Source organism: Phyllosticta citribraziliensis (assembly GCF_038025025.1).
Source record: "Phyllosticta citribraziliensis strain CPC 17464 chromosome Unknown J3D65scaffold_8, whole genome shotgun sequence".
Taxonomy (NCBI): domain Eukaryota; kingdom Fungi; phylum Ascomycota; class Dothideomycetes; order Botryosphaeriales; family Phyllostictaceae; genus Phyllosticta; species Phyllosticta citribraziliensis.
This window is the reverse complement of record NW_027117345.1, coordinates 1659098-1679773: the sequence shown is the minus strand read 5'-3', so window position 1 is coordinate 1679773 and position 20676 is coordinate 1659098. Positions and strand designations below refer to the sequence as shown.

General features: G+C 56.1%; 7 protein-coding genes across 7 annotated transcripts; 5 read left to right on the top strand and 2 right to left on the bottom strand.

Annotated features, from left to right (window-relative positions):
* Positions 1–39: 39 nt before the first annotated feature.
* J3D65DRAFT_446515 (MFS multidrug transporter-like protein) lies at positions 40–2182 on the bottom strand. The gene is made up of 5 exons (XM_066796303.1): positions 1755–2182; positions 1317–1700; positions 905–1252; positions 427–842; positions 40–339 (listed from the first exon to the last, which is right to left on the bottom strand). The coding sequence occupies exons 1-5, from the start codon at positions 1985–1987 to the stop codon at positions 200–202; spliced, it is 1521 nt and encodes a 506-aa protein (XP_066653991.1). The 5' UTR covers positions 1988–2182; the 3' UTR covers positions 40–199.
* A 1727-nt stretch (positions 2183–3909) lies between these two features.
* On the top strand, positions 3910–5239 carry J3D65DRAFT_604663 (uncharacterized protein; the record flags this gene model as incomplete). The annotated part of the gene is made up of 5 exons (XM_066798289.1): positions 3910–3936; positions 3999–4312; positions 4337–4485; positions 4541–5053; positions 5115–5239. 5 exons carry the CDS (start codon positions 3910–3912, stop codon positions 5237–5239), a joined length of 1128 nt encoding a protein of 375 aa, XP_066653990.1.
* Positions 5240–6541: 1302 nt separating this feature from the next.
* Positions 6542–8088, bottom strand: J3D65DRAFT_555457 (dual specificity mitogen-activated protein kinase; the record flags this gene model as incomplete). Its single annotated transcript, XM_066797228.1, has 4 exons — positions 6542–6952; positions 7005–7533; positions 7589–7746; positions 7804–8088. 4 exons carry the CDS (start codon positions 8086–8088, stop codon positions 6542–6544), a joined length of 1383 nt encoding a protein of 460 aa, XP_066653989.1.
* A 1175-nt stretch (positions 8089–9263) lies between these two features.
* Positions 9264–14017, top strand: J3D65DRAFT_446388 (SH2 domain-containing protein). Its single transcript, XM_066796302.1, has 4 exons — positions 9264–9525; positions 9578–9751; positions 9802–13477; positions 13542–14017. The coding sequence occupies exons 1-4, from the start codon at positions 9355–9357 to the stop codon at positions 13787–13789; spliced, it is 4269 nt and encodes a 1422-aa protein (XP_066653988.1). The 5' UTR covers positions 9264–9354; the 3' UTR covers positions 13790–14017.
* A 437-nt stretch (positions 14018–14454) lies between these two features.
* On the top strand, positions 14455–16784 carry J3D65DRAFT_630624 (isocitrate dehydrogenase-like protein). The gene is made up of 7 exons (XM_066800855.1): positions 14455–15157; positions 15211–15221; positions 15275–15308; positions 15364–15502; positions 15556–15592; positions 15641–16140; positions 16190–16784. The coding sequence occupies exons 1-7, from the start codon at positions 14840–14842 to the stop codon at positions 16612–16614; spliced, it is 1464 nt and encodes a 487-aa protein (XP_066653987.1). The 5' UTR covers positions 14455–14839; the 3' UTR covers positions 16615–16784.
* Positions 16785–16938: 154 nt separating this feature from the next.
* On the top strand, positions 16939–18640 carry J3D65DRAFT_630622 (eukaryotic translation initiation factor 3 subunit I). The gene is made up of 5 exons (XM_066800854.1): positions 16939–17022; positions 17088–17110; positions 17167–17647; positions 17701–17817; positions 17874–18640. The coding sequence occupies exons 1-5, from the start codon at positions 16996–16998 to the stop codon at positions 18237–18239; spliced, it is 1014 nt and encodes a 337-aa protein (XP_066653986.1). The 5' UTR covers positions 16939–16995; the 3' UTR covers positions 18240–18640.
* J3D65DRAFT_630618 (phosphoglycerate mutase) lies at positions 18641–20329 on the top strand. The gene is made up of 3 exons (XM_066800853.1): positions 18641–18749; positions 18897–19062; positions 19125–20329. Exons 1-3 carry the CDS (start codon positions 18682–18684, stop codon positions 20046–20048), a joined length of 1158 nt encoding a protein of 385 aa, XP_066653985.1. The 5' UTR covers positions 18641–18681; the 3' UTR covers positions 20049–20329.
* Positions 20330–20676: the final 347 nt, after the last annotated feature.

Here is a 20676-nt window from a genome sequence, read left to right as displayed (position 1 = left end):
CCTCTCGACCACTAAAACAGATTAAACGCCTATACCAACACGGAAATCCGAGGAAAAGATCGAGCGGAGAAGCCGACAAGGAATACTTGCTTGACATTTGAAGTCATCGGTCTGGCTAGCGATAAGAGAAAATCTTGTCGTCTGAAAAGCAGATGCTCTTTTTTCTTTCTAAGAATGGGTCGAGCTGACAGGGGGCAGTCTAGTCTGCAATTGTGTCGTAGCGGCTCATGGACCTGATCTTGGGGCCCCACTTGAACAGCACCCAGGGGATTGGCAGTAGCGCAAGCGAGATGAAGGCTAAGAGGCTCGACGCCCAGTCGACACCGAGGTTTGTGTACACTGTGGGGATTATTTGGTTAGCATTATGCGCAGACAAGGCGGTGGAAAAGGAGAGAAAGAAAAGTGATGGGACAGAACGAGACGTACTCTGAATGGTAAACAGCGGGAAAGCAGCACCCAGTACGTAACGCACAAAGCCAAAGGCGGCAAAGACGCTCGCGCACGTCAGCGGGCCGTACGTGTTGACCATGTAGTTGCTGGTGCCGATGAAGATGGCCATGGTGCCCCAGGCGAAAGGTACGCCGGCCAGCAGGGGACTCCAGTACGACACGTCGGCGCGCGCCGTCCACCCAAACCAAAAGAGTCCCACGGGCATCCCCAGGCTTCCCATCATGGCTACGTACAGCCGGTGCTCGGGCGCCGCTTGCTTCTTGCCCGCCGCCAGCGCTGCCCGCCGCTGCGGCTGGTACCACTTCTCGTCGACCCAGAGCGCGGTTACGACGGCGATGAGCACGCCGACTGCGATGCCGAGGAAGGGAAGTCCGCCGTGCGAGAGCGACATGCTGTGCTGAAGGTCAGTCTGGATGGCGACACAACGAAGGCGATGGAGTCTTCGGTCACTTACCCGTAGATGCCGCCAAACACGAGCGGGTACGCCTCGAAGAAGGCAAAGAGCACGGCAAAGCAGAAGGCGCAGTAGAAGCTGATGAACGTGACAATCGGCTCGACGAGGAGCATGTGCATCGGCCGGATGAGCGTGACCGAGATTAAGAATTTGAGGGCGGCGGCGCCTTCATATTCTCTGCGGGGCGGAGGCAAGCCGCGTTGTTTGGCGCGGCGCTTCATGAGCGTCTTCTCGTACGTCTCGGGGATGCAGAGCGTCATCAGGTAGATTGGAAGGGCTCCGAACAGGATGGTCCATTGCGTCCAGCGCCAGCCTTTGTGCTCGGCGACGAAGCCCCCGACGATGGGCCTGTTCGAATGGTCAGTGTCGTGTTTGAAAGGCTTGGACGGGGATGAGAGATGCCACTGCGTACCCTAATGACGGACCCAAAAAAGGCCATGTTATGTACGCCGCTGTGCCAACAATCTGCCACCGATCCGCGTACATGTCCGCAGCACTCCCTGCGCCGACGGCCATGACCGGCCCGCCAAAGAAGCCTGCAAAGAAACGGCACACCAGCAACGATCCGAACGAATCTGAGAACCCGGCGCCCATGGTGAAGAGCATGAAGACGGGGAAGGTGGTGATGTAGACGACGTTGCGTCCTGCCGTCTCGCTGATTGGCGCCGCCATGATGGGCCCAAAGGCCAATCCGACGACGTAGAGGGAAAGGCCGAGGAGAGCAGCGGTTGTGGATACGTTGAACTTCTCTCTAATCTCGAACACTGCTGGTGTGTAGGCAGAGGACCCGAGGGAGCTGGATGTGCTTATTACTTGGATGTCGAAAGTGATGGATAGGCACGTCACTTACACGATGAATGCCACCAGGCCTATCACACCCGTAACCACCGCACGCTTCAAGTGACTCCAGTTGCGTGGATTTTCTGGGTCATCGGGGCCATCCCAGGACACTGTTGGTGGGTTGCTGTTGTTGTCTTCCCCAACGCTCAAACTGGCCTTTTCAACGTCGAGAGACAGCCGGTCATGATCTTGCTTTACATGTGGACTATCCGGCGTCGTATTCCTCTCATCGTCGTTGGCCATGTCTGTAAATCTTTCAAATACTCTAGAAAAACACTCAGGGGCAGAGGTTCAAAGAAAGATGACTGCGACTGGATTCGAACAAGCCTTCCGAAATTGCTTCAAAGGATCTGTGACACGCCAGATTTATATGCCAGCATACAGTGAGGCTAGGATGTCTCACTGCCAGGCTTCCGGGTGGTTTACCATGCCCGGGCTGCGATACAAGATTCATTTTTTCTTCTTGTTTTTGATGCCGGACTCTGCCCCCGCGGGGTTTCTCGCAGGGTTTAATGGCCGAGAGAGTTGAGAAATCACAGAGCCATCGGCGCAGAAGACCACACAATGCCCACAAACATGGTCATGGTCACATCCAGGGTGTGTCGGCGATGCCGAAAAGGAGCAGGTCCAGCATATGAGTAATCGAGCCGCGGCCACGCTTTTTTGCCGCTTTCCCATAAGGAGCGGCCGTAGAGGTGTCCCCCAAGCCTCTTGCGCTCGTATCGAGCCTGGAGTGGAAACGGCCCGCGCTGTGGTCACTGGTTTGCTGGGGTTCAAGTGCCGACCAAATAAAAACAAGCGTCAGTCTCCTCCACCACATGTGCTCCACGGAGGTAGCGGAGGCGCTCGGGAGTTCGCTGTCCTCACCCGTCCGTTTGATCCGCCGGCTCGATCACTGCCAGCCGTCCCGCGTCCGGCTCCCAAGATCGACGGCGACCCCGAAGCGCTCTCTGCCGGTGTTGATGTTTGGCCTCCAGGATGTCCCAGTCCAATCAAGTCGATGGTCTCAAACTTTGCTGTGTCAACGACTGTAGGATTCACGCTTGTCCTATCCAGCACCTCAGTCTAGCACGCCGCAAGAGTTGCGTTTCGCTTGGGTGGTTTTTGCCAAGTGATCCCTTTCCCAAGGCATGGTGGCATTGAAAGAAGGGTCGCTCCCAGTGTCTGCTCTGTATTCCAATTGCAGAAGAGGCTCTCCGAAGGTGCCGCTGGCAGTAGTACGCGATGCTTCTGTGGTGTTGCTCTGTCGGGGATTTCGGAGCTGCTTCCTATCAATATGCTAGCGCGTTCGGTTAAACCATGGCATGACGTCAGTAGGCGTTCAATTCCAACATCAGCTCACGACCTACGCCTTACCTCTCTCTTCCAGCAACCTTGTGCTGGTGTTTCTGTTGGTGATCGCGTTCTCTTGTTGCCCCGTTTCGTTGGAATTCACTCTCGCGGTGCTCGTTCCTGCCCAGCTTCAGCTTTCCTCTTGCAAATATGGATTGTATCCCGCTTCCTGTAAGTCGTTTGCGCCTTGTTTTGAAACGTCCTGGGCCTAACAAATTCTTCAGATTGTCTGCTTCCAGTGCGGAACGTATGCAGCCTCTTCAATGACCTCCAGCGGAATGTGGACCTGATCAATCCTTGCCAGCAACCAAAACCCTTGCCATTGTAAAGTTGTCGGCCCCACGATTGGATTCGCCGTCGCCGTGTGCCTGGCCGTTGTGTGTTGGCCAGCGTCGCTCCTCTGTGGATGTTGTGCCACAGACGCGGGCAAGAAGTAAGCCGTGCGATTCTCGTCGAAGGGCACTCGTTAACACCGGACAGGATGCTCGCCGCGCCTGCTGATACAAGTGGCGCTGTCAGTAATGCGATACCCATATGAGGGATGAATGATTCATGACCTTACGACAAGTTTCAAGAGCCTGGGCCGCAATTTCTTTGTTTGGGGAGAGAGATCCGCTGAAAGAAGTGTTTTGGCGCAATAGCGCTTTGCACCGGATGAGCTGTGCTCAATATCCCAGAGTGGTTTGCGTTTCGACGAAAGGCCCAGGAGCCGGTGGAAGTTTCCTTGCTGTCATCTTCAGTCTCGAATCGTATTTGCTTTCTCTCCTTGATACGAACGCCACGTGGCTCGCGGTAAAGCTCACGTACCTGCAGGCAACTCAGATAATTCCATCATGTGGGAATTACTGTCCAATGTCGAGGTTGGTCCATACAGTGTTGATGGAAGAAGAGGCCTATCTTGTCGAGGCTAGGGTCAAAACAGGCGCCGGCGTTGCGCCTGGAGGGCGACAGCAATTACTTCGTTTGGTGGTCAATGTTTTTCCATACTGCCCACTCAGAGCCTGTCCATCCCACCACCTTTCGCATCACCTCAACACTCACCTGCCATTCTTTCGCCCTACCCCATCTCGACCTATTTGAGCCTCATCATCGCCACATCATGCCAGGAGAATGCGAGTGTCCAGTATGCAGCAGGCTCTTTGCTGAGTACGAGACCAACCTGGAGAGGCACGAGGAGAACACGCCGCTCCCGGACCGCTTTCGTGGGATGAAAAACCTTTCCTGGGCCGCTCTCGAGTGGGCGCGGTGTCTCTGACGCAGCATCGATCATCACAATGGTCGCCAGGAGCTCCAGGATGGCCCCCAGGACGGCCTCCAGAACACGGAGCAGCAGCAGCAGCAGCACATGCAGGCGCAGTACGCGCAGCTGCAAGCTCCTCAGGAGCAAGTGGTGCCAGGAGTGGTGCCAGGTCAGTACTTTGTTTACTCTTCTGTCAGTAGGATCTTCTAACTCATGAATCACAGTGAATTCGATGGCAAACTTCCAGCTGCTGCACGCCGCCGAGAACGCTCAGGGTCCCGACAACCCTTACAACATGCCACCGCAGCTGCCGTACCAGCACCACCACCACCACCAAGCTCCAGCTGTTGGCCAGCTTCCCCTGGGCCATGCAGCCCCTGACCCTGCTCTCGCCGCTCCGCCGCCGCCGCCGCCACCCTCGACTCCCGCCCAGCTCGCGCCCATCACGGCCGAACATGCACAAAAGGTCAAGGACATCAAAGGCTGGGGTAAACGGCCCCTTGACGGCCCTCCCCCCCATTGGGCGACCGAAGGCCTTCCTCCCCCGCCTATGGGCACTTTCGTCCGCGCGTACACCGCGCTTGAGGCCACTACCAGGGGCAACAAGATTGTCCGCTGTGGCGAACGCGCAATCTCGCATCGGCGCTGCCATGCGCACTTTTCCTGGCCCTGCGCCAGGTGCGTTGCCAGAGGCTTGGACTGCGAGTTTGGCACCATCCCAACCCACTACGTCCCTGGTAAAGTTCCCCTGCATTTGCATAGGAGTGTAGACTGATAGGCAAACTATAGTGCGCATAGACCCGGCCGGCTTCAATCTTGATTGCGGCTACGTAGTCCGCGAGGTCGGCGGCAGGCTGGAAAATCCGCCGCATAAGCTGCTCACTCACCTTAAGGAGCAGCAGAAAGACAACCCAGCATACTAGACTAGGTACAGGGGCGGCGGCGGCTTGGGTTCGAACGGAGGATCACTAGATAAATAGTCTATAATGGATGAAAGGGTTTACTTCAGTTCTACGTTCTTGCCCAATCGGGCAATTCTATGATCTACTATCATCAGCATGTGCTCTAACCACTATGACACTCCGCTGTTTGGTGAGGATTAAGGCTGCTTAATGGATTGAAATACGTGCTACGGAAGATAGGTTCGGTTACTAGGAATGTGTAGGATGTGTATATGCATATGGCGGGTTAGGCAGTTAGGGGTGGGTATGAATTCTCCTGGGCTGTATCTGTAGTATCATTTAAATGCTCCCTAAGCCGACTCACTGCAGCTTATGAACGCTCCCTATCCTTCTATATAGGGAGTAAACGCATGAATGCTCCTAGACTGTACCAGTCGTATCTTTTAAATGCTCCTTACCCTCCTGTCCAACGAGTACATGTATGAACGCTCCTCAGCTATACCGGTTATAGCGTTTGAATGCTCCCTGAGTTGAAAGGCAATAAATAGGCCATGAATGCTCCTTAGCTGCTGCCCAAGGAGTAAACGTGAGAATGCTCCTAATGCTAACCCACCTTAGCTGATGAATGCTCCTTGCACATCGCGGGGGTGAGTTTATGAATGTTCCTTAGGTGCCCACTGCCTTGGTACATGTACAGATGCTCCCTAAGCATATTCACCTTGTAACGGCTCACGAATGCTCCCAGTGACAGCACACGCATTGTCAATGTTTTACATTTGATCTGCATCAACTTCTCCTCTACAAGGGACCACGCGCCGGTCAGCACCTCCTCGCGCATGGAGCCTCCTCACACGCACCCAAATGCGCCATTCCCAAATGAAATCAGCCAACAAATCAACCACCACCGCCAGAATCGCACAACGGCTTTGACCGACCAAATGCGGGAAGAATGGGAGGAACAAAAGTCAAGAAAAGTAACAAGCGCCCAGCCATGCTGCTACTTCACACACAAGAAAACAACGACAAAAAAGCTGGAGAAATAACAACGGTGCCCGCACAAACGCAGTTTGGAAAAAGTCTGAATGGTAGCAAAAAACTCCCTGTTTGGGTGTTGGATTTGGATCATCATCGTCCCCCCTCTATCTTTTCCAAGAAACTTAATGAAAAGGTTTGTTTGATTCACTTGAAGTAGTCCACATTGACATGCTCTATGTGGATGATGGTTTCAAGTGTAAACCTTGCACTTTCAAGACATGGTTCTCACATGTGGAGAACTTCCACCAACAAGGTCCCTCTCGTGTCTTGTTTGTCTTGTCCCCGAGATTAGATTCCCCGAGGTGGATGCGGCAGTGGGGTCGTTGGCGGTGGTGCTGGGCGGATGGGCAATTGCATCGGCTGACCTCCACTCAGTTGACCTGTACTACTGGCGCGTGTCGGGTAGGAAGGACGATCAAGCCTGTCGCCGTTCCGTGCGCCAGAGGATTCTTGGCTGGTTGCGGAGCGTGGAGTCTGGCCGGAAGAGCTGGAGGTACCGTGGTTGCGGTCGTTTTGGTTTGCGGAGACTGAAGACGGCGGGCTGTGGTTTGGCGAGGAGCGAAGCATTTCGCGAGTTTTGGCGCTATGCGGGCGTGGTGCCAGATGTGACTTGCGGTTCTGGCGTTCCATCATGCTCACTGCCCAGGCGGCAAGGTCGACAGGGGTGCGCTTTGCGGCAAGAATGAAGGCATCGGATTCCTGGTAAGACGGATTAGCAACACTCGACCCAGCTTTGGACAGAGGTACGCACATAGAGCTCTTGGGGAGTGGGGCGCTGCTCTGGGTCTTTCATCAGGCAGCGCGCTATCATGTCCTCCAAGATGGTGGGGAAGGCGTCGCTCTTGGGGAGCTTGGGGGCTGGTTCCAGGACAATTTGTTGGAGCAGGTCAAGAATGCCCTGCGGTCCGCCGGTCTCATCGTCCGCGTCGCTGTTGTTGAAAGGAAACTTTCCAATCGCGAGTTCCATCAAAGTCAGACCGACGCTCCACACGTCTGACTTGACCGTGTACTTGGCACCTTGTATTCTCTCAGGTGCCATGTAGGTGCCTGTGCCGACGAACGTCTCGGCCACGGAGCCTTCCAACTCGCTTGACACACCAAAGTCGCAAATCTTGATCTGTCCCCTGGAGTTGACTAGTATGTTTGAGGGTTTCATGTCGCGATGCATGATGCGGTGTTGTTTGTAGAGGTAGGTCAAGCCGCCGAGGACTGCTTCAGCAATCTTTCCGAGGACATCGACTCGGACGGGGCCAAAGTTTTTGGATATGGAGTCGAGAGAGCTAGTGCCAAGTTAGCCTTGAACCATGTCCCGACGAGTCAAGCGTCGAAGCGTACCCGCAGTCCATGTATTCCATGCACATGACGACGTCTCCGGAATCATTCTGGAAGGCGCCGTAGAAGGACACGATGTAGGGGCAGGCGCAATCGTGCATGATGCGTAGCTCACGCACAATTCTTTTCCGGACCTCGTTTTTGGCTTCGACGTGGATGATCTGGAGGGCGCATTAACCAAGGGCGCGGCATCCACCGTCTCGTCTCAAGAAACGCACCTTGCGCGCCATTATGGCCTTTGTCGCGGCATGCTGCACCTTGCTCACGGTGCCGCCGTTGCCGTGACCGAGCTCCTTGAGCACGATGAGATCTTCGGCTCGCAGGTCCAGCCTGAATTCGACGCCGATTTCGAGCTGGCCGGCGGCTCTGTCGTCGTCGTCTCTGCGGGAACCAGGCATCTGAGCGTCAGCGCCAGACTGCATGGTCCTGGGCTGAGGCGCATTCAGGGCCAGGCCCTTGACGTTCTTCCTCTTCATAGTCCTTGTCTTGAACTGGTCGGCCATGTCGGGCAAATGCGCGCGGGGGACTGCGGCGGCGTCGTATAGGTCGGGAGTGGCGAGCGAGCGGAGTCGGAAGGGAGAAAGAGAGTAAGAGGGTAGGTTAGGTGGGTTGGATGGCGGCCGCAGGACGGGCCTGTGGTTGCGGCGGTTATGAGCAGGTTCGGCGTGGGGTGCGAGGAGTCGGCGGGATGCGCCAATCGGCAGGGTGCAGGCGACAGGAGGTGGTGGCCGTTGTGCAGTGCGGCGGTACGACTATTGGATTGCCGCTTTGGGGGTTGCGAGTGGGTCTGGTGGTGGGAAGCAAAGATTGCGAGGGCCTGGCGTCAGCAGAGAGGAGGAGAGGGCGAGATGGAGTTGTGCGCAGCAGCAGAGAGCAGCTGGAAGCAACTAGTGGTTGACGAAAGAAGCCGTGGTGGCTTGGGCTAAACCAAGTCGTGGATGACGCAGGCCCTGGCAGGACGGACAGGGTTGGTTAGTACAGGTAGGTTGACAAAGGGTACACCTCAGAACGTCCAGGCCGGCGAGGAGAGGCGTCGCTATTTCAACGTTTGAATGTCATGATGCACCAACCACGACGGGCTGGCTGCGACAGCGGGTCTTGTTTCACTCTCGTGGCTGCGGAGAAGAGGAGCGTGATCCGCATCAATCACGGCCGACGACCATGAAGCCCGGGTCGCCTGGGCTCCAGCGCACCCGGACGCGAGTTTCACGTGGAACCAGCGCGCCCACGATCAGCGCGAGCATTCATTAGACGGACTTGAGCTGTGTCTCCATGTTAGCAGATCTGGTGGTGAGGGTGAGGGTGAGGGCGAGGGTGTGCTGTGCTGTGCTGTGCGCCGGCCAAGCAAAGATTCGATTGGTTGAGGTCAAGTCGTGCATCTCCGGGCGTCTCTGTGGTCTGACATGCATCCATGCGTGCCCTCCACCTCCGCTCCTCCTCCGACCCCCTCCGCTAACGAACTCTCACGTGATGTCCGCTCTCCGCTCCGCTCCTCTCCGCTCCGCTCCTCTCCGCTCCACTGCCAACGCGGACGACCGCGGCCGTTCTTCGGATGCCTCCGTCACCGCCCTCGCTGTTAGCGCCATCTTCCTTGGCCCGCGAGCTCAAGTCTGTTCCATTGCTACCAAACATCAAGACTCCCTGCGCCCTCAACACTCACCTCTCGCCCACCGCCTCACCCTCCTTCTCAGCCTGCCGCCTCTCGAGACGCGCTCTACCCTCGCCACTCTTCCCTCTTTCCTTCCCCGTTGCCGTATCCTCACCCCAACATGGCCGCCTCCCTGCTCGATGTCGCTGCTGAGCTGGGCAGTGAATCGGACGACGGCGACTACGACGAGGAAAACGGCGAGCAGAAGCAGCGCAATGGCAATCGTGCTCCAGGCGTCGATGACTCCAGCGAGGAGGAAGACGACGATGACGACGAGGAGGCAGCCCGCGCCGTAAGTGCATGCACGCGCGCCTCACCACGGTCCAATTGTTAACACGTCGCAGGTCCGCGAAGGCTTCATCGTGGATGAGGATGAGGATGATGAGGAGGACCGCAAGGCTCGAAGACGCGAGAAGCGCAAGCGGAGGCGCGAGCAACGCGAAGAGGAGGAAGCCGCCCTTGACGAGGAAGATCTCGACCTCATTGGCGAGACGGTTCCGCGTGAGGAACCCACTCAGGTCTGTGTAGCCCGACTCGTAGCTTGATCATCTTCTAACCCCCCCAACAGTCCAAGTTTAAGCGACTCAAGCGTGGCCACCGAGAAGAACGCTCCCCCAGGGCACCCCGCGGCGTAGACGAAATTTTCTCCGACGAAGACGACGACCTCGGCGATGGATACGACGAGCGCCCTTCGCGTCGCGAGCCTAGGGGCGGCATCAACGACGAGTTTGCCGACTTCATCGAAGAAGACGTGTTCGAAGACGAGGAAGGTCTGCAGGACGAGGAAGACCGCGAGGTGGCCAGGCCTGGCAAACGAATGCCGGGCGTCGTTGGGTTCCCCGAGGCTGGCTTGGATGAGGCTGAAATGGAGGACTACCGCAACGCGTTCGGTGATGGCACAGAATACGACTGGGCGCTGCAACTTCAGGAAGAGATGGATGAGGAGGACCGTGGCGACGAGAAGCCGCTGGAGCTCAAGGACGTCTTCGAGCCGGCGCAACTTGCCGAGAAAATGATGACGGAAGAGGACGACATTATTCGCTTCAACGACGTCCCGGAGCGCTTCCAGATTGCCCGGAAGCCTTTCAAGGAGCTTGAGCTGTCCGAGGAAGACATGACGACAAGATTGAATACGGAATACGTCTGGATATCGAAGCTGCTTTGGCCCAAGACGCGGCTCAGCCCTTCCTTGCTCGAGCCCTTCCAGCAAGCGGTTCGGAAAGTGCTTGAATTCATGAACCTCGAGGACCTGGAGGTTCCCTTCATCTTCAACCACAGGAAAGACTACCTCATCCACTCCAGCACGGACCAAGATCCTGATGATGCCGACGCAAATGCGGGACCCCAGCGACTCCTGACCCAAGCTCATCTGTGGGAAATATTCGAGCTCGATCTCAAATTCCGCGCCTACATGGAAAAGGTTGAGGCCTTGCAACGGACCCGTGACAACCTGGGCAGTTTTTCATCAATCAAGGACGAGGTGTTGGAGACTTTGCTCGACAAGGCGGAGACCATTGAGGAGATTCAGGATATCCAGGACTATGTGCATTTCCAATACTCGGCCCAGCTTAAGGACGTAGAAATCGCCGAGTCAGAGTCGACGGGCGTTCAAAAGAAAGCTCGCGCCAGCTCTACGCGATGGGAGAGGATGCGTGCCAGCAAGGCCTACAGCCTCGTGCGCGCTGTTGGCATTGCATCTGATGACCTGGCGCACAATCTCAACAGGGACGGCCATCGAGTGTACACAGAGGACCCCCAGGAGGCGCCCGAGGACATGGCCGACAGCCTCATCGACGAAGAGTACAACACTGGAAAGAACGTGCTTCGTGCTGCCAAGACGACCTTCGCCGAGGAGCTAATCATGAGTCCACGAATGCGCCACGTCATGAGGCGACTTTACTACGAGAACGGTCTTTTGGACGTTTACCGCACCGAGAAAGGATTGCGGAAAATCACAGATGACCATCCCTACTACGAATTCAAGTACCTCCGCAACCAAGGTTACTCGGCCGTGGCTCGTAGACCAGAACTCTTCCTTCGCATGCTTAAAGCCGAGGATGAGGGCATGGTCGAAGTTAAGATCCGCTTGCAGGACCAAGACCGTATCAGGAAGGACTTCGAAGACATTTTCTGCACAGACAACCGCAGTGATGTAGCTCAAGCCTGGAATGACCTGCGACGCGAGATTTTGTCCATTGCACTGCCACGACTCGACCGCATCATCTCCAAGGGAGTCAAGGAGTCTCTGCGCAACGAGTGCGAGAATTCCTTGGCCAAGTCCTGCAGAGATAAATTCACCGAGAAGCTGGACCAGGCTCCTTACAAGCCAAAGGGAATGGCCCTCGGCACGATTCCACGCGTCATTGCGCTCTCGAATGGCAACGGCATACCTGGAAGAGACGCGATTTGCTATGCGTGTGTCAACGAGGAAGGTCTCATGACAGATTCTGGCAAATACATTGACCTTCATCCAGGCAACAAAGAGAAGTACATAGCCGACGCCAAGGAGATTGAAGATTTCAAGAAAATGGTTTGGGGATTCCGGCCCGACGTCCTCGCAGTTTCGGGTTTCTCCGCCGAGACTCGCAAGCTGTTCAAGGACCTCCAACAGATTGTCGACGATCATGATCTCCGCGGCGCCGACTATGAAGATGAAGACGGTCAAGAAAAGAACGACAAGCTGGAGGTCGTCATTGTGAATGATGAGGTCGCCAGACTCTACCACACCAGCGACAGGTCGAATATAGAGCACCCCGGAGTACCATCTCTTGTCAAGTACTGTGTCGCCCTTGGGCATTACATCCAGAGCCCACTCAAGGAGTACGCCGCTCTTGGAAAAGACATCATATCCATCTCCTTCGACCCGAATCAGAATCTCCTGTCTCAAGAGAAACTGCTGAAGTACTTGGAAATGGCGCTGGTCGATATTGTCAACCTTGTGGGAGTTGATATCAACGAAGCCTTGCAAGATCCATACCTGGCTACCCTTCTGCCGCACGTATGTGGCCTTGGTCCCCGCAAGGCACAGCAACTTCTCAAGGTCATCAACCTCAACGGAGGCGTGGTCAACAGCCGAGATGAACTGGTCGGCGATCCAGACAAGAAAATCATGCCGGCCGTTGGTTTCAAGGTGTGGACAAACTGCGCCAGCTTCCTGTACATCCCGCACGAGTCTACCGATCCCGAATCCGAGTATCTCGACGGCACTCGTGTGCACCCCGAAGACTACGAGCTTGGCCGCAAGATGGCTGCCGACGCGCTCGAAATGGACGAGGAAGACATCAAGGCCGAGGTCGACGAGAACGGACCTGCTGCGGTGGTCAAGCGCCTGGTGCGTGATGAGGCTCAAGACAAGGTCAACGATCTCGTTTTGGAAGAATATGCCGAACAGCTGGAGCAACAATTCAACCAAAAGAAGCGCGCCACCCTCGAGACCATCCGCGCTGAGTTGCAAGTCCCCTACGAGGAACTGCGTAACAAGTACAGTTACCTCAACTCGGAAGAAGTCTTCACCATGTTGACAGGTGAGACTCGGGAATCGCTGACAGAGGGTATGATTGTTCCTGTCAAGATTCGTCGCGTGTTCCCCGACCGCGTCGAAGCGCGCCTGGATTGTGGTGTCGAAGCAGTAGCGGATGAGCACAACTTGCCCCGCAGCGTTGGCGGCGACCGCGGTGTGGACCCACGCCAGGTGTTCCAATCGAACCAGACCGTCCAGGCGAAGCTCCTTTTCCTGAATCGCAAAGGTTTCAGCGCGACAATATCTCTCGACGAGCAATCTCTCAAGTCGGGCTTCGAGAGGCACATTGAGCGGCAGCAAGGCGAGTGGGACTTTGAACAAGAGCAGGCTGACAGGGACGCCGAGGCAAAAGATAAAGAGAGCAAGACGGGCCGCGCCCAGCGCGTCATCAAGCACCCGCTGTTCCGGCCTTTCAATGCCGCCCAGGCCGAAGAGTTCTTGGGCAGTCACAGTCGTGGTGATGTGGTGATCCGACCATCAGGCAGGGGCCTGGATCACTTGGCTGTGACCTGGAAGGTGGCTGATGGTGTGTATCAACACATTGACGTCCTGGAGTTGGACAAAGAGAATGAGTTTTCTCTGGGCCGCACTCTCAAGATTGGCGGCAAGTTCACCTACTCGGATCTCGACGAGTTGATTGTCGGCCACGTCAAAGCCATGGCGAAGAAGGTGGAGGAGATGATGGGCGATGAGAAGTACAACAACGGCACGAGGGCGCAGACTGGTAAGCGATGATGACCGCATTTCAAATCTTGCACATGGCACACTGAGGCTAACGTATCTAACAGAAGCATGGCTTTCGACTTACACCGAGGCCAACCCCAAGCGCAGCATGTACGCCTTCTGCCTTTGCCCACAGTTTCCGGGCTACTTTTACCTCTGCTTCAAAGCCGGCCGTGACGCGCCATTTCAAGCTTGGCCTGTCAAGATCATCCCCAACGCCTTTGAGCTGCAGAGGAACATGTATCCGGACATGCGCAGTCTGAAGAACGGATTCAAGTTGCTCTATGCCAACACCAAGGCGAGAGCCCGTTGAGATGTCTTGAACCTGCCATTCGGCTGGTCTTTCGCGAGGGAGACGCCGGAGCGCTTTTCTTGATTTCCTTAAGTTCTTCTTCCATCCCACTTCTCAAGTCTCCTCATTTTTCTTTAACATGCTAGCAAAGGAGGCATACCACGGTCTTATGGATTGACCGGTAAGGGGGACAGCGTGATTCGTAGTGGAAGGGATGCGGGCTGCGGGCAGTGAGAGCCAACAATTCCCCAAAATATTCAAATCAGTTGATGCGGTTGGTGTGCAAAGCGCGGTTGGGTGGTTCATTTGGGTTTTCACACCTCTAGGCACAAGGAAACGGGCAGCCAGACCAAAAGTACTGATTGATGCGAGACGGAAGCAGCATGGCCCGGTTGTTACAGCATAGATGCGGTAGGCAGCGCGAGGGCGCACGAATGGATGTTTAAAAGTCGTTCAGATGATGAGTAGAAACGTCGATGAGATTTCGGGGGTGGGAGAGCGGAATATTGATACACTGTAGAGGTTGTATGATAGACATGTATACAGTATGCACATCAGATGCTGAGGCTGAAGAAGGAAGGGTCCCGCTCGTGGTCGCTGCCAGGGTCCATGCACTGACGTTGTTGTGCCTTGCTCCGACGTCGGACTCTGACGAAAGCTTAATTATTTTGCGGGACGAAGCAGTCAAAACACCACCTCCCACCCATTGCAATCCTGGCGAGCTCTTTGCTACTCTCGGTCGTTTTTCTGTCAACCTTCGTCAGCGGGAAGAAGACCTAATCATCGGACCTCGGTCGACCTGCGGCGCCCTCTCCGTTTACCCGCCTGCTGTGCTCCGTCACACAGTATAGCTCCGTTACCGTTGCCCGCGCACCCTGCAGCTCGCAGCTTTCCGCAGAACCAACACCTCGTGGTGTGATTGTCTCGCGCCAATCCCCTTTGGCCAGTTGCTATTATCCTCCGGCCCTCCTTCTCCTCTCTCGTCTCGCCTCTCACGGCTAAGCAACTCGCTCAATCCCGGAAAATCTGCCAGAATACCCCCGCGCTCTCGTCATTATTTACCCCCCCACAATGCTCGCCGCTAGGACTGCCTCGAGGGCTTATCGCTCTGCTCCTGCTTCTGCCACCAGATCTTTTGCTTCCCTGACCGCCGCTGCTGCCAGACCTCAATTCCGCGCTTCTCAAGCTTCGGCGCCGAGCTCTCGCCTTGCTGCTTCGGTCGCCGGTTTCGCCGCCCAAAAGACCAACCTCGTTGCCCCCATCACTCTCGGTTTCGCTACCCAGGCCCGGGGAATGGCGAGTGCTCAGAAGATCAAGGTCAAGAACCCGGTGGTGGAGCTGGACGGTGATGAGATGACCAGGATCATCTGGCAGGACATCAAGGACAGGGTAAGCTCCTCGCGCTGATATATTTTTCAAGTGCTGATTTGTTTCTCTCGCAGTTCATCCACCCGTGAGTACAGACCAGCCCAGAGCTCCGAATCACACCACCTGACGTGTTCCAAGCTACCTCGATGTCGACCTCAAGTACTACGACCTGGTGGGTACATTCCTGGGACTGTAGCCATGGAAATACAATGCTGATTGCGCCGTAGGGTCTCGAGCACCGTGATGCCACCAGCGACAAGGTCACGCTTGACGCCGCGGAAGCCATCAAGCAGCACTCGGTTGGTGTCAAGTGCGCCACCATCACTCCGGACGAGGCGCGCGTCAAGGAGTTCAACCTGAAGCAGAGTACGCTGGACCTTTGAAGAATCAAGATGTTATGCTTACCAGGGGCTTTGTAGTGTGGCTGTCTCCCAACGGCACTATCAGGAACCACCTGTAAGGACGATCCCTTCGGCGTGAAGAATGAGACTAAACTTTCCTTAGCGGCGGTACCGTTTTCCGCGAGCCTATCGTCATCCCCCGCATTCCTCGTCTTGTACCTGGCTGGAAGCAGCCGATCATCATTGGTCGTCACGCCTTTGGTGACCAATACCGCGCCAAGGACCGCGTCATTGAGGGCGAAGGTACCCTGGAAATGGTCTTCACCCCCAAGGGCGGCAAGCCCGAGACCATCAAGGTCTTTGACTACCCTGCCACTGGTGGTGTCGCGCAAACCCAGTACAACACGGCCGAGTCCATCTCGGGCTTTGCCCACGCTTGCTTCAAGTATGCGCTTGACAAGAAGATGCCTCTTTACATGAGCACCAAGAACACCATCTTGAAGAAGTACGACGGCCGCTTCAAGGACATTTTCCAGGAGATCTACGAGACTACTTACAAGCAGGAGTTTGAGTCGAAGAAGATCTGGTACGAGCACCGCCTCATTGACGACATGGTTGCTCAGATGGTCAAGAGCGAGGGCGGTTTCGTTTGCGCTTTGAAGAGTATGGACTCCGCGGTTCACCTTGTCGTTGCTTTGCTAACTCGTCTCAGACTACGACGGTGATGTTCAGTCGGACATTGTCGCCCAAGGCTTCGGCTCTCTGGGTCTCATGACCTCGGTCCTCATCACCCCTGATGGCAAGACCTTCGAGTCTGAGGCCGCTCACGGCACCGTCACTCGCCACTACCGCGAGCACCAGAAGGGCAACGAGACGTCGACGAACCCGATTGCTTCCATCTTCGCCTGGACCCGTGGCTTGGCCAAGCGTGGTGAGCTTGACGGAACCCCCGAGGTTACCGCCTTTGCCGAGTCGCTGGAGAGGGCCTGCGTTGACACGGTCGATGTCGACGGCATCATGACCAAGGACCTTGCCCTGGCCTGCGGCAACAAGAACAGGGACGCCTATGTCACGACCAAGGGCTTCTTGGAGGCTGTCGAGAGGAGGCTGAAGCAGGGTCTCAAGGAGAAGTTGTAATTGATGCGAGAAAAGTTGGGTTGGATTCAGTTTCGCATTTGCATCTAGCAGGCGTGAGCGCGCTGTGATTGTATACTAAATAGCGGAATTTTCCTTGTGGTTGGGGAACGGATACTGTGCATACTATGAGCGGACATGGAATTCTATTAAATGTCTACGTATTGGAAGGTCTTTGAAAGCCGGCCCAAACCTACCTACAAGTGTGTCGTAGTTTCTACCGCGTTCGGAAGGCACATGCTCGCTTCGCTGCAGCTGGTCCTTGATTACATAAACGAGATAAGATCTCAAGCACGCACGGACGGCGAAATCCCACTTCGGCGTTGTCGACATTTCGCGGCGACCTGAGCAGCAGTGAGCCAACAACCCCCCAGACCGCCCACCATGAGACCCATCCTGCTCTCCGGTCACGTAAGTACCTCCCTGCAGCTTTACATGTGCAAATATTCTTGCCTCTTGCTAATGCGCATCTTCAGGAACGTGCCTTGACTCAAGTGAAGTACGCCGTCATTGTTCCCGATCACGAAACCCACGGCGCGTGCTGACTCCCACAAGGTACAACGCCGATGGCGACCTGATTTTCTCCGTTTCCAAGGACCATGTCGTCTGCGCATGGTACAGCGCCAACGGCGAGCGCCTGGGCACCTACCACGGCCATATCGGAGCCCTCTGGACCGTCGATGTCGACCCCACGACGACGCTGCTCGCCACCGGTGGCGCCGACAACACGATGCGCCTGTGGGAGGTCAAGACTGGCAAGCTGCTCAAGACTTGGGAGTTTGAGACGTCGATCAAGCGGGTCGAGTTTAGCCCCGACGGAAGGCAGCTTCTGGGTGTGACGGAGAAGCGGAGCGGTCACCTCGGTACCATTAGCGTTTACGACATCAACCCGGACCCGGAGGCGGAGCAGACGGACGAGCGCAAGCTGAGGATTGTTTGCGAGGATGCAAAGCCGACAGTCGCGGGCTTCAGCTATGGCGCCAAGTACATTATTTCTGGCCACGAGGACGGCACCGTCACGCAGTGGGATGCCAAGGTAGATTCTGAAAGCGGTTGGATTAGCGAGCTCGTGCTGATGTTTCTCTCCAGACCGGCGAGATGCTCGAACTTGTCGAAGTCCACGAGATCGACACACAAATAACGGACCTGCAGTGGGCTCCCGACAGGACCTACTTCATCACCGCTGGCAAGGACAAGACTGCCAGAGTAAGTCGTGCGGCTTTTTTCATGGCTCAGCAAAAAGTACTGACTTGAATTCGCAGCTCGTCTCCACCGACGACCTCCAAATCCTCCACACCTACGTCACCGACACTCCTCTCAACAGCGCTGCCATTACGCCCGTCAAGGATTTTGTTGTTCTCGGTGGTGGTCAGGCCGCCATGGATGTCACGACAACGTCGGCTCGCCAGGGTAAATTCGAGGCTCGTTTCTACCACAAGATCTTCGAGGAGGAGGTTGGCCGTGTGCGTGGCCACTTTGGACCCCTCAACTACGTTGCCGTCCACCCCAAGGGCACAGGATACTGCTCCGGTGGTGAGGACGGTTACGTCCGTGTGCACCACTTCGACAAGCCGTACTTCGACTTCCTGTACGAGGTGGAGAGGGAGCAGAAGGCGGCAAACTTGTGAGCGGAGTGGCGGATTTCAATTGAATATGCAAGAACTGAGTGGGTTCCAAAAGAGAGGCTTTTGCAGGTTTTGGGTTCCTTTTCACGAAGCATGTCTGGCGTTTGTCAGGGGACCGGGCTGGAATGAGGCCCGGCACGAGTACCCAAAAGCGACGAAGAGGTAGACAGCAGCAGGCCCTCAGTTGTGGGGAGGATAGCTTTTTCGTGTAGGTCGACCACGGGTCGGTGATAGAGCACAAACAAACGGCATGCCGAGAAGGCCTCTTCCCAGTGCGGCGTGGCTGATGCGGCTCGTCGGACCCTTGCCCCATGTGGCTTGCCCGCTGCCATCACGTTTCTGTGCCATTGGCTGTGGCTTCCCCGCAAGAGGCCTTCGGTTCGCGTCTCCTCTGCTACACCTCATCGCCCCAACTCGCCGACGGAAATGTCGCCCATCTCGTAATATGCCATGCCCAGATAGACCGCCTCATCACAGCCGGTGGGGTCTCGCTTGGACCATTCGAAAGGTCGTGTAAGTGCCGTCTCTTCTTTAAAAAGTCCCTCGTCAGCCTGTCGCTTCCACTCGTTTGTCCTGCTCTGCTCTCCCTCTGCGCGTGATCTCCTTTCATTGGACATTTTCCTTTCGCGTCTGCGCCAGTCAGTTTCTTATCATGGGCAGTCCGGTCCTCTTTGCGACAACAGTGCTTCTGGCTCTGCTCTTCACCATGAGCGAGTCCACGCGAGCAGCCTACATTCCTTCCAACTCGTCTTACTTGAGGTACACCACCGTCACTGGATTTTTCCTGCAAGATGAAAACTCGACCGATGCCAAGACTTTTGACTACGTGCGTAGCTCGACAATGTCTCTTGGGAGCGAGTCGCCGGTCCAACAGCTGACATTCTGCAGTCCCAAGTCAACCTGGGCCTTATAAACCGCACATACCCAACGGACGACTCATTTGATCCTGCGGGTAAGAAGACGCAATGGGAGCGCTTCTCCAACTACGTCTCAAGCCTCAACGAAAAGGCCGCGTCCAATGAGCAATACAAAGTGCTCATTATGGGACGGCACGGCGAAGGCTACCACAACGTGGCCGAGTCGTTCTACGGTACACCAGCATGGGACTGCTACTGGTCGCTGGCCGACGGCAACGGCACCATCACCTGGGCCGACGCGCACCTGACGGAGACGGGCATCCAGCAAGCGCTCGTCGCCAACGCCTTCTGGGCCAACGCCCTCGCCACGGCGGGCATCCCCGCCCCCGAGTCGTACTACGTCTCGCCGCTGGCGCGCTGCCTCGCCACGGCCAACTACACCTTCAGCGACCTGTCGCTCCCCGAGTCGCGGCCGTTCGCGCCCGTCGTCAAGGAGCTGCTGCGCGAGAGCCTCGGCCTGCACACGTGCGACCGCCGCAGCTCCAAGACGTGGATCCACGAGTCGTATCCGGCGTGGGAGTTTGAGCCGGGATTCGCCGAGGACGACCTGCTCTGGAACTCGAACACGCGCGAGTCCAGCACCCAGCAGGTCGCGCGCCTCAAGACGCTGCTCGATGACATCTTCGCCTCGGACAATTCCACTTTCATCTCTCTGACCAGCCACTCGGGCAGCATTGGCGCTACGCTCAAGGCCCTCGGTCACCGCACTTTTAGCCTCGTCACGGGCGCTGTCATTCCAGTCCTCGTCAAGGCGGAGCGCTTGTCCGGCCAACCCCCCTATACGAGCATCGAACCGAGCACGACGGGTGCTCCGTCGTGCACCGCGAATCCGACGCCTACGACAGCTGCTGTGTCGACAGCGGCGAGCGTGAGTGCGACGTCGACGTCACTGTGAGAAAGATTGCATGGCTGTAGATAGAGTTGTGGGTGGTTCATTTGCAGTATACGACATATACATTGACACTGTTTTCATTGAATCTATCTTGTTGATGCTCTATGGAAGCACTCTATGATTTCTCTCCTGATATTCACATCTCTCCCAATCTTACTTTCGCTGCAAGACTTTCTACTCAGAACTCTCTCTTCGAGAAAAAGCGGCCCCTGAAATGCTCATAAATACGTCCCCCTGACGCAACATCCGCAAGAATCCGCCCCAGATACCACCAAAAATTGAACAGACATCGTCACCTCCTACACTCGCGCGCCTCAGTCGCTCTCGACCGCTCCTCTCCCTCTTCCGTCCGAATCACCTGCGCCTCCTCCTTATCGCCCGTCGTCTTCACATGTCAGGCAGCCCACCGCGACACGACGTTCAATGTTGCCTCTTTCGCCCCAACGGACCCACCCACCTGCTTCCCCCTTCTGGCAATCCCTTTCTGGCCCATGTGCCGCCTTCGCGTGGCTACAATGCCCAAAACTGACATGCGCACATGTGATTTCACATGCGTAAGTCTTTGCGACGTTTGAAGTTGTGAGCGCAGTGGTACGGGACAGGAGAAGCCTTGGGTCGCGTCGATGAGGGA

What these genes read in the sequence shown, in the direction of transcription:
- J3D65DRAFT_446515 (XM_066796303.1), bottom strand. Translation starts at nt 1,987, where the DNA reads ATGGCCAACGACGATGAGAGGAATACGACGCCGGATAGTCCACATGTA. An exon ending in GGCCTGGTGGCATTCATCGT is followed by an intron (nt 1,701 to 1,754) that starts GTAAGTGACGTG and finishes AAGCACATCCAG; the next exon opens with CTCCCTCGGGTCCTCTGCCT. An exon ending in GTGTTTGGCGGCATCTACGG is followed by an intron (nt 843 to 904) that starts GTAAGTGACCGA and finishes CCTTCAGCACAG; the next exon opens with CATGTCGCTCTCGCACGGCG.
- J3D65DRAFT_446388 (XM_066796302.1), top strand. Translation starts at nt 9,355, where the DNA reads ATGGCCGCCTCCCTGCTCGATGTCGCTGCTGAGCTGGGCAGTGAATCG. An exon ending in ACGAGGAGGCAGCCCGCGCC is followed by an intron (nt 9,526 to 9,577) that starts GTAAGTGCATGC and finishes AACACGTCGCAG; the next exon opens with GTCCGCGAAGGCTTCATCGT. An exon ending in CGGCACGAGGGCGCAGACTG is followed by an intron (nt 13,478 to 13,541) that starts GTAAGCGATGAT and finishes CGTATCTAACAG; the next exon opens with AAGCATGGCTTTCGACTTAC.
- J3D65DRAFT_630624 (XM_066800855.1), top strand. Translation starts at nt 14,840, where the DNA reads ATGCTCGCCGCTAGGACTGCCTCGAGGGCTTATCGCTCTGCTCCTGCT. An exon ending in ACCTCAAGTACTACGACCTG is followed by an intron (nt 15,309 to 15,363) that starts GTGGGTACATTC and finishes ATTGCGCCGTAG; the next exon opens with GGTCTCGAGCACCGTGATGC. An exon ending in GGAGTTCAACCTGAAGCAGA is followed by an intron (nt 15,503 to 15,555) that starts GTACGCTGGACC and finishes GGGGCTTTGTAG; the next exon opens with TGTGGCTGTCTCCCAACGGC.
- J3D65DRAFT_630622 (XM_066800854.1), top strand. Translation starts at nt 16,996, where the DNA reads ATGAGACCCATCCTGCTCTCCGGTCAC. An exon ending in CCATCCTGCTCTCCGGTCAC is followed by an intron (nt 17,023 to 17,087) that starts GTAAGTACCTCC and finishes GCGCATCTTCAG; the next exon opens with GAACGTGCCTTGACTCAAGT. An exon ending in GCAAGGACAAGACTGCCAGA is followed by an intron (nt 17,818 to 17,873) that starts GTAAGTCGTGCG and finishes TTGAATTCGCAG; the next exon opens with CTCGTCTCCACCGACGACCT.
- J3D65DRAFT_630618 (XM_066800853.1), top strand. Translation starts at nt 18,682, where the DNA reads ATGCCATGCCCAGATAGACCGCCTCATCACAGCCGGTGGGGTCTCGCT. An exon ending in TGGACCATTCGAAAGGTCGT is followed by an intron (nt 18,750 to 18,896) that starts GTAAGTGCCGTC and finishes TATCATGGGCAG; the next exon opens with TCCGGTCCTCTTTGCGACAA. An exon ending in ATGCCAAGACTTTTGACTAC is followed by an intron (nt 19,063 to 19,124) that starts GTGCGTAGCTCG and finishes GACATTCTGCAG; the next exon opens with TCCCAAGTCAACCTGGGCCT.